At 40.9% G+C, this 10,926-nt stretch overlaps 1 protein-coding gene across 2 annotated transcripts; it reads right to left on the bottom strand.

Annotated features, from left to right (window-relative positions):
- Nucleotides 1–1,729: 1,729 nt before the first annotated feature.
- LOC126771239 (SID1 transmembrane family member 1-like) lies at nucleotides 1,730–10,707 on the bottom strand. Of its 2 annotated transcripts, XM_050491015.1 has the most exons (19): nucleotides 10,274–10,707; nucleotides 9,636–9,705; nucleotides 8,497–8,596; nucleotides 7,981–8,088; nucleotides 7,554–7,690; nucleotides 7,326–7,436; nucleotides 7,160–7,243; nucleotides 6,813–6,989; nucleotides 6,382–6,556; nucleotides 6,124–6,204; nucleotides 5,765–6,036; nucleotides 5,342–5,500; nucleotides 4,990–5,172; nucleotides 4,427–4,544; nucleotides 4,024–4,146; nucleotides 3,751–3,867; nucleotides 3,088–3,208; nucleotides 2,249–2,495; nucleotides 1,730–1,889 (listed from the first exon to the last, which is right to left on the bottom strand). In XM_050491015.1, exons 1-19 carry the CDS (start codon nucleotides 10,360–10,362, stop codon nucleotides 1,755–1,757), a joined length of 2,607 nt encoding a protein of 868 aa, XP_050346972.1. In that variant the 5' UTR covers nucleotides 10,363–10,707; the 3' UTR covers nucleotides 1,730–1,754. The 2 variants fall into 2 exon arrangements, with proteins under 2 accessions (XP_050346972.1, XP_050346973.1); XM_050491016.1 differs by lacking the exon at nucleotides 1,730–1,889 and having other exon boundaries at nucleotides 2,266–2,482.
- Between the last annotated feature and the right edge of the window lie 219 nt (nucleotides 10,708–10,926).

Raw genomic sequence — 10,926 nt, 5'->3', positions numbered from 1 at the left:
CATTTCAAGTTTTAACGTGCTGTCAAAGTGTCAATGATTCGATGTGTTGTCGATCGAGAAACGAATTACTCTTGTCTATGAATTTAGTAATATTTAAATTATATAAAAAATTAATAACAAAAACAATAGTACTTAAATATATTTTTAAGGCCTACTGTTGGATTTTCTCATAAACTAGTTATAATAGAGCAACCGATACCTATTTATAATTAATAAACCGTATTATAGCCATCAAACTCATTCTTTAAAAATTACATTTGAATTAGTATTTGGATGAATATTGAATAGGTTCTTAAAGCTACCACTTAACTAGGCCCGCCTTCTATCCAACAAATATTATTCAATGGTCAACTCAATATCTTATTATGGCATATTTACTGATTTAGTCTATGATTGAGCCGAGATGACCCATTGGCTAGAACGCGTCAATCTTAACCGATGATCGTAGGTTCAAGCCCGGGCCAGCACCATTGAAATTTCATGTGCTTAATTTGCGTTTATAATCCATCTCCTGCTTGTTTCTAATTTCACTGAAATTCTGCCACATGTGTATTCCACCAACCCACATCGGAGCAGCGTGGTGGAATAAGCTCCAAACCTTCTCCGCCAAAAGGAGAGGAGGAGTCCAGCAGTAGGCATATAATTTCAATTAACTGAACATTTTCAAAATTGTATATACGTTCCACCCCCTGGAGCAGTTGTACTCAACCTGCGGTCCGCGGGCCTCATCAGCCCGCCGGGTTTTTGTGGTTGGCCCTGTAAAGTAACTGTTGTTACTTTATTTTTTAAATTTCAAAGGTTTTTTATTAATACCTAAATAAATTTAATTAAGCAACTACTTGAGACTATTACACTGCAAAGTGTTTGAAGCGTCAGGAAATTATAATAAAAATGTTAAAATATACGCGATAACATTTATTTAATTCCACAATTATTATTATTACAAAAGATAACGATGGTATTTTTTTAAATCAAATTTAATTTCCCGCCCGATTAATATGTTCATAGTTGTTTAATTCAATTTTTAACAATCCCAAAACCTAAGAAAGCATTACCTAAATATTTTTAGTTTTCGGTTTTTATAAAGAAAAGGTTGCGTATGGCAGCTCTAGAGTCTAGAATATAAATATTGAATACAAATAAATTGTTACAGTAATATATATTTACTTGAAACGATTATCTAGTTTTATCATCCGCCCGCGATCAGAATGGCATGCGACCTTTTGGAGCGGATTATACTTTTGGTATTCACGCAAATATCGAATATAACGTTTTCTTAAAATATAGCTATTACATATTCCTATACTTACAAAGTACATCACCAATTTACTACCAACCTTGGAAACTAAGATGTTTCGTACCTACTTTGTACCTGTATTTACCCTGGCTCACTTACCTCCTAAACCAGAACAGAAACTTACCAAGTATTGGTATCCATGATAAGTTATTGGTCGATGGTACTTACCCAGACGGGCTTGGAAAAAACCAACCTTTTAAAATGATTTATTTTTATTTTTATTATTAAATTGCGACGATTTTGTTGCGTTGAAAATAATTCGTAACAGCCTGTGAATGTCCCACTGCTGGGCTAAAGGCCTCCTCTCCTCTTTTTGAGGAGAAGGTTTGGAGCTTATTCCACCACGCTGCTCCAATGCGGGTTGGTAGAACCAATGCGGGTTGTTAGAAAATAATTAGGATTAATAAAATAAAATATATAAATTATCTTAAAAAATGGTTTATTACTATTTGACTCATTAAAAAACTGGTATATCGGTTCTTTTGACTGCAGAGAGGCCATCGTCCCACGTGAGTAGAGCGCTGAAGGACAGATAGAGAGCCACCGCTGACAGCATATGCCACAGATCGTGGGAATCGTAGAATTGCATCACCTGGAAAAAGTGTCGAAGTATATAAAAACAATTGCATTTAATAATATCAAAGATAAGGCAGGGAGAGAAGATCACGTGATTTACCTTACATGTAATACGTATATAATATCTATCGTTCAGTTTGCTAAAGTAATTAGTTTACGAGTTTTGACCTGAAGGTTTTAATACATACGTCATGTGCATATTACAGTTTTAGTTACAAATGATTTAATCTCGAATATATTTCTGCAAAAGTCTTTTTATACAATTATCTGATTTGAGTTTTATTTAATACCAGCTAGCGGTCTTTGCACGGGAAAATTAAGGTTTACAAATAAATCGTAAGACGGACAAACGGTCGGCACACGTATGCGACTGACCATGCACTCGTGGTTCCGGTGGCGCGACAGCGCGGGCGCGGCCGACCAGTCGGTGGAGCCCGACAGGAAGAAGTACAGCGCGGGCGCCCACGCCGCCGCCGCCGCCGCCAGCAGCGCCCACGCGTACCAGCGCAGCCGCTCGCCGTGCACCAGCTTCATGGCCAGGTAGAACACCATGTACATGAGCGCGTTGCCCAGTAGCACCTGCAGCATGTGGCCGGCGAAGTCGCTGCCCTGCTTTAGCAGTCTGCGATTATGGAAGTAGATTACAGCTATTATATTCTACGTTTACGTGGAAATGATCGAACAAGAGCAATTTTGCCGGACGTCACGAGTTCGAACCTGAACGGGCCACTGTGAGTTCCTTCTTCTTACTGGATCGCATCATAGTTGCGTAGCGGACTAAATTTGAGATCCTTTATTTTATCGGAATTTAAATATATGTGTGTTGAATAAGCCGAGATGGCCCAGTGGTAAGAACGCGTGAAACTTAACCGATGAACGTGGATTCAAACCCGGGTAAGCACCACTGAATTTTCATGTGCTTAATTTGTTATTATAATTCATCTCGTGCTTGACGGTGAAGGAAAACATCGTGAGGAAACCTGCATTTGTCGAATTTCACTAAATTCTGTCACATGTGTATTCCACCAACCCGCATTGGAGCAGCGTGGTGGAATAAGCTCTAAGCCTTCTTCCCAAAAGGGAGAGGAGGCCTTAGCCTAGCAGTGGGACATTCACAGGCTGTTACTGTTACTGTGTGTTGAATTTAAAAACATTAAATATCATGTTTGTATAACCAGATGTATCGTAGTATTTAAGGAGTGTCAGCAACTGACCCGAAGATAGCGAGCATCCAATTGAGCGCGTTGGCCACCAGCAGCAGCACCAGGCGCGCGCGGTACAACGGCCGAGAACCCTTGCGCAGTTCGCTCGCCGCTTGTGCAAGGCTTTCCTTCTCTGCAACGGTCGTAGTGTATTATCAAAAACTACATTAAATTAATTAATAGGTTAAGATAGAAATACGCTAATTCTCATATCACACATAAATATACCAAAAATATGTTTGTGGATCGTGGATATTATTACTGAGTGAAAACAAGTTAGGAGAAATTAATTAATAACAAGTAGTATTAGCAATATGGCTTTTTTATAGAATAGGTAGGCGGACAAACATACGTGCCACCTGATGGTAAGTGGTCACAACCGCCCATAGTCATTGGCATTGTAAGAAATACTAACCATCGCTTACATTGGCAAAGCGCCACCAACCTGGGGAACTACGATGTTATGTTCCTTGTGTCTGTAATTACACTTCAAAACGGAACACAACGATACCAAGTAGAAGTACTGCTGTACCGAGACGAGCTCGCATAAATGTATGGTCATGTAGCATAGGGTGCGTGAATAAAAGTGTTAGCACCAACCGACTGCACATACAGTTTAGCGAATTAGCGAAAAAGTATTTTCATTAAAACTCCATATTTTTGATAAAAAATTACCGAGGCGAAACTGTCCCACGTAGTAGATGCGCAGCGAGAGTAGCAGGAAGGTGAACACGTGGAACACCGTGAACACGCCCCAGAACAGCGGCCCGCCGTCCAGCACGCCCCACACCACTGTGAACACACACTCGCCCTTAGAACATGTACTAGCAATTTGCAAGCAATATTTCAGGAACCTATTCAAGACTTATTCGACATGACAATTGTTTCATAATATCAAAAGACAATATGATATATATATATTCGCTGGCCAATAGAAGAGTCGGTTACCCAAAGCGATGAGCACGGCGAGCACGCCGAAGGTCGCGTGCGCGCGCGCGTTGACGTCCGGGTGCCGCGACTGGTAGATCTTCACCATGATCAGCACCGCCAGCACGTACATGAACGCCGTGTCTGTGGACGCCGTTAGTACTTTGTAGCCGTGGTGTATTCTCTTGTGCTTTATAAGATTGTATTGTACACTATATGTATATAAGTATATAATGTGTTATTGTTCTAACATTAGTACTTATTATTTTCAATGCTCGTTGTTAGGATTATGTCAAATCATTATAAATTACTAAATTGTCTATGGTCTGATCCTAATATATTTGATTAGATTTGATTAAGATCTGTTTTAGTTAACGCAGTGATAATTGAAACTATAATACACTCATTAACCAATGTAACTTACCAAACTGGAAGTTGAGCCTGTTGGGGCAAACGTGGTAGCTGGCTGAGAGCACGGCCACCACCATCATACCTGCACCCAGTGCCGACAGCAGCCCGTAGTGCGCCGGAATGCCGTAATCCTGAAATGTATGTAACGTTTATTTACAATTTTACATAATAATAATAAATTAATGATTTAACCATATATATAATTAGTACATCATTTATTAACTCACTCGCATAGATTTAATTTTAATACAGAAATAATAATAATACAGGAGATATAACACAAAAGCATCTATGAAAACTACCTCATGGATATGAAATGATTGTTTTTTTTTTAAATTGTATTAGGTAGGCAGACTGGCAAGTAGGTCCCCTGGTGGTAAGTGGTGACCTATAGACATATTAACCATTACTTGTTTTATTATTGCCAATGCGCCACCAACCTAGTAAATTAAGATGATATTTTCCTTCTGCCTGTAGTGCAATCAAATTCAACCGGAACTCCATAACGGTTTGCACAATGCTCCATTATCTAGTAAACCTATAATTTAAAGATAATTCTTTGATGATCGAGCTCACCTGGTGTCGAGGCTGTCGCTTGCGGCGCAGTCGTCGGCGGCGCACTTGCAGCAGGAACAGCGCGCCCAGCAGCAAGTACCCCAGGTTGGACAGCACGTGGTTGAAGTCGCTGAGCGCGCCCGCGCGGTGCGCGCACAGGAAGTTGTAGTAGCAGATGTCCAGCGAGCCCGACACGTTCAGGATCTACCGATCACACGTGCTCAAATGTATCAAATTTGTAAACATTCTGAACATTTCATTAAAAAGAAAACGTCGCATCCGTAAAATTATTCGGATGAGAGACCCCACTGTGTAACAGTGCGAATCTCGTGATCGAATGGCGACGACGTAGGTGAATATAAAGGCCACTAACGATCTGGAAGGCGATGACGAACTGCACGACGGGCAGCGCGTAGAAGACGGCGACGGTGTACAGCGTGTACAGGTAGCGGTCGGAGCGCGCGCGCAGCGTGCGGCCGCCGCGCCGCGCCAGCGCCGCCAGCCGCAGGCGCGCCGGCAGCCCGAACGGGCCCTGGGGGGAGCGGCGGCTCAGCTCGGACAACTACTACATTATTTGCAATGTCAAACTCTAAATTTGTGCAAATAATGTATAATGGACATAATCCACTTCTCGTATTTAATAATAACATTTTATAATAAGCTCGTTATATGCATATGTACATATATATACTAGTACAAACACCTCGAATGGCTATCGATGGGTATCATACGCGGAAGAGAAGAAATTAGCGATTCCTGATAAGATTTTATTGTTGCTAGTAATCGTAGCTCATACTTGTATTTCAGTCCCGTCGGTTCGCCCATTAGGCGTCGCGGCGGATTGGGCGCCGTCCACATCGGTCCGGCCGGTAGCTGCGGGCGGCGTGACTGCGCTCTCGTTGGCGGGGACCTGGCTGGCGCTAGCGGGTGAAGTACTGGTACGGTTTTCGTTGCTGGAATTTTGGTTAGCGCCAGCAGGTGTTCCGACGGGCGTGCTGGATGCGGGAAGTGCTGCGGGTGCGCTGGAATCGTCCGAGTCGCTGTTGTCGCTGCTGTCGAACGTCACATCTGTGGCATCATATGAGTTGTTACATCGTGGAAAACATTCTATGGGCAGCGTGAGCGATTTGAGTGAAGTGTCAAAGTAGCGCTCACCGGATCCGCGACGGCGAAGGCGAGCGGGAGTCGTCCCTTCAGATCTGATTTCGGATTGTCCATCCAGGGCTTGCTCTGCGGCTAAAATTAGAAGAATAATTTATTGATTAAATTTTAACATTTTTCAATAATTCAAATACTAACAGATGCCACGAAGAGGAAGTTCATCTTATACAACAGTATCGCTTATACGCTTTACAATTGTGTATTGTTGATAATGGATATAAGTAAATGGATATTTGAAAAAATAGGTGGTACCGCTAGCGTCAATAGCATCGGTCTGCGAAGCAAGCACGGCCTTAGGAAGCACGTACTTGGCGAAGGGCGGCCAGCGCTGCGCCAACACGAGCGCACCGAATATCACGTAGAACGCGAGGAACAGAAACAGCGTCACCACCGCGGCCACCGCGTACTGTTCGCGAGTTAATGCCGCCTGTCGACAAAAAATGGTTCAGTAAAAAAAGCTTCACCTGCATAACTCATTATAATTTTGAGTTCCTTTGACTTCAATATCAAGCTGTGCGGTTATCCCTTTGTAGGACATTTTATTTTTGTAGGAATTTTATGGTATATAACTTTCTTATTTTTATTTCTACGTAAACAACTGCTACGCTATTATATTAAGGAGATATCGGTGCAGAAATGTAAATAATAAGACATAAAAAAAATTATAAGCAGTTCAGTTCGACCTCCACGGAGATGGTGAAGGCCTTGTGGCGGGCGAGCGAGCGCGCGCGCGCGGCGTCGGCGCCGAGCAGCGCGGCGGCCCACAGCCAGTCGCGCTCGCCCGCCGCCGCGCCGCCGCACGCCTGCTCCGACGGCAGCACCAGCGCCACCACGTAGAACCCGAGCGGGTACTCGCTCCTCTGCAACCGGTAACCGACGTGTTTATTCAATGTCGACTCGTTCCGTTCATTGTTTCTTTATGAATGACTAACTTTTAACTTGAAACTCGAGCGACCTCTTTATCTCGTAGATTAACCGCGTGTAAAGTATTTTTTTTATTCAAAAAATGTAACAGAAAATAAATACTCACGGAGAGTTGCACAGCGCCCGAGCGCATCATTGTCAACCGCAGCCCGCTCGTCGACACGTCCGTCACCGTCTGAGCGATCGGGCACTGAAACGTACGCATCGTTCGTTTAATATAAATAGATGAATGTATTATCGTATGACGAAAGATTTATTATCATTAATCTCACCGAGTAGTTTTGCACGGAGAGAGTGGCGCACACCTCGTTTTCGGAGGAGACTATTAGCCGCACGCTGGTCTGTCCCTCGATGAATCGGTAGTGCGTCACACGAGGCATTGACTAGGGACCCACACATTAGTTTTGATAATTCATTATTAACAAAGCAAAACAAAATAACAACGACATCTCACGTACTTAACGTTGAGGACGTCCTCGCTTACTACTGTACTATAGTACCTGAGTGGCACTGACGGTGACGGCCCGCGCGAAGGGCAGGTCCCACACGAACGGCTGCGACACACGCACGCGCAGGGAGGTCGGCGCCGCGCACGCCGACGATATGTGCAGCGAGAAAGCGGTGCGAGTTTGGCCCTCTGCGTACACATCGGTTAGGATTGGCAATTACATCTCATGCGAGTGCCAGGCGTCCGTTCTACTCTAGTGCCTTGTAGTCAATCAGGCTGAGGCTGATACAATCCTCCATATTATACTAACTCGCTTGATAACAGGGTACTTAATTTATCAGAATTGTTTTTAGATGTAATCCACTCCCTAACCAGGAAATGAATGGTTGTTTTGGTAGTGTAACTCATAATTTTGGTCTAATCTAAAGATCAAATATCTCTGTGATCCATTACATCCACTCTACACGCTGTGCACTCACCGCAGCTGTCGCTGCCACCGTCTGCGGTGTCGTCTGGACATAACGTGCGCTCCAACTCGTACAGAGTGTGCGCGTCTGATTCGTACGGAATCTGCCATGTTACTGCGCCTGAAAGGGATTTAATCTATATGTAATAAAATTATAAACTTATTACTGAATTTATTATATTTATGTTTTTGGTTTTACATTAATATACCTATTCCCTATTTTTTTCTATCATAGAAAAGAGGAAAAGGCGAACTGACGTGATCCTTATTTACATATTAATTTTAAAAAAAATTATTAAAAGTGCGCTACATTCTGAAGAGCTAATTATTATTATATGGGAGTCGGTGGGGCGTATTAATTGACAACATATGAAAGTGCATCGCCTACCGTAGGATCTATGAGTTCATATTCTTTTTGCAGATAATTACACTGGCTCACTTATTGGCGGTATCATGGCCTGCATAAAACCACCAGCGAATATACAGCTTTTATAATGGTATGATTTTATTAATGGAGACGCGTTTGTACCGGCTCTCTGGCGCGCGGTGACGAGCACGGGGTGCGCGGTGTCGGCGCCCACGCTCTGCACCCACACCAGGCTGGGGGCCGCTAGTGGCAACGGCTGCGGCTGCAAACCATTTGTCACCTTAATATGTACTTTGTAATAATATTATTTGACATTTATATCATACTGCCTCGTCGGTCTAGACCAGTACTCAATCTGTGGCCCGGGCTTTTGAGGTTGGCCCACTTGATGTTACTTTATTGTGAACTATTTTAAATTTCAAAGGTTTTTATTAATACCTAAATAATTTGAATTAAACAACTGTTTAAGGCCACGGACACTGTAAAGTGTGTGAAACGTCATGACATGGTAAAAAAAATGTTGAAATATGATTAATTACATTTGATTAATTACCTATACCATGACTAACACGTGTTTGTGCCTCTATAAAGAGAAGGTTGGGTATCGCTGGTCTAGACCCTAGACCAATAATAAATCCTATGCGATTAGCTTCTCTCCTTTAAAGATAACTTTGGAGGGCATCATATCAAAAGTAAATGCATACTATCACAAGATGAAGAAATGAGAAAACGGTAAACGCATAAAATAAACAAAAACAAAGCCAGTTCCTGGTGTAATCAGTATTATTACATCTACAGAGCTATTAAGATAAAAAAAAAATACTTTTGTTTATAAAGACTATCCAAATAGTAAGTCTATTGATCCCATTAATTATACTCATATTTAATTATTTTTTTTATATTATAAGTAGGACGAGCATTTGAGCCACCTGATGGTAAGTGGTCACCAACGCCCATAGACATAGGAATTATAAGAAATGTTAACCATCGCTTACATCGCACCAACCTTGGAAACTAAAATTTTATGTCCCTTGTACCTGTAATTACACTGGCTCACCCTTCAAACCGGAACACAACACTACCAAGTACTGCTGTTTTGCAGTAGAATATCTTGGTATACGATAAGTTTTATTAAAATATTCCATTAAATTAAACGTAATAAAGTCAGTGTTATATCGTCTAAACAAAGATTTTGTTGCGTTTGTCGGGTTATTTTTTTTTGTAAAACTCTCGAAATTATAATTACAATAGGATCTATTTATATTATTTTATTAAAAAGTAATCTTAAAAAAATTACTTACCGGCGTAAATTCCAATATATACTCAATAGTGTTATTGATGGACAGCGTGTGTATTTCATTGTAGGTTAATCTGTAGTGACATACAAGTATATTTTTATAAACCGGCACACAAAGTCATCGATGTCGGAAGATAATAATCTTTGTATTACAATGTTTACTGTTGGCACATGGCGTTGCCATGATCGCGTTCAGTATATTAGAGATTTGAACGTAATTACATACATCAAAATGAGAAAATCGCGACACATTCCAAAGATATTTTCAATTGTTTTTAAACAAAAAGACTAATAAAACAAACTAACAGACATTATGAGTGCTGCTCTCGAACGAAATATTATTTCTACGAGATTTATTAACGTATCCATGAAAAATTCTATTATAATCATTTTAATATCATTTTATACGCATACGCAATTTCGGCGAATCCTTGACCCGCTAAAATTGATAGTAAGCCACTGGAATGACCGCAATTGACCATTATCAATCCAACGTTTGAACAACAAACTACTGTACGAGGGACCGTAGAACGGTACTTTGTATTTCGTTTATTATTAGAAAATGTAAATAAAAGTGTATATAAAATACGTTACATATCTTCATTATATACTTGTCAATGTGTGTAAATACTTAAAACTCACTGTAACTGCAAAACTGTTACTGTCGACTGACTTGCGCACGCGCAGCCGACAAGTAACAACACTACACACACACCGTACATCACTTTCATTTAAAACACTTATATAATGTATATAAAGTGTTATGCACGTGGTCTATAAAATATATGAACTTCACATAATGAACATATTATTATACGCGTTAAAATTATTGGAGATTTATTAACGTGTTACGCAACAATCAGTTTTACTTAATGTTTAATAAATGTTATATAGACTTTATACGGGCGACATATTTCGTAAATTAACACAAATGTGGAGCGTTGAAGCGGCGACGCGCTGCGATACTGCGTATTTATTTAAAATGAAGTTATCTGTATATATGAATGTAAAAACCCTAGACAAAAGCTTAAAACGACATATTTCGTGTGAACGATACAGGCGTGTCGCTGCTGATGTTGTCACGGCGCGTTTAGATTCCACGTAAGGCTTATCAATAGATATCGGCTATCTGCCCCAAATCACCGCTATCGATCGACAAACATTAATCATCATTTTTACAGCAACGATGCTATATGTATATTTATAATTGGCAGTGATGCAATTTGTTTATGTATCACCTATGTACATAATAGCTGTAAGCTCTGTATAATAAATAAATACAATGAAAATAAGAT

The sequence above is a fragment of the Nymphalis io genome, chromosome 10 (assembly GCF_905147045.1).
Source record: "Nymphalis io chromosome 10, ilAglIoxx1.1, whole genome shotgun sequence".
In the NCBI taxonomy this organism is placed as follows: domain Eukaryota; kingdom Metazoa; phylum Arthropoda; class Insecta; order Lepidoptera; family Nymphalidae; genus Nymphalis; species Nymphalis io.
The sequence above is the reverse complement of the archived record's forward strand: the minus strand, read 5'-3'. Positions and strand labels throughout refer to the sequence as shown.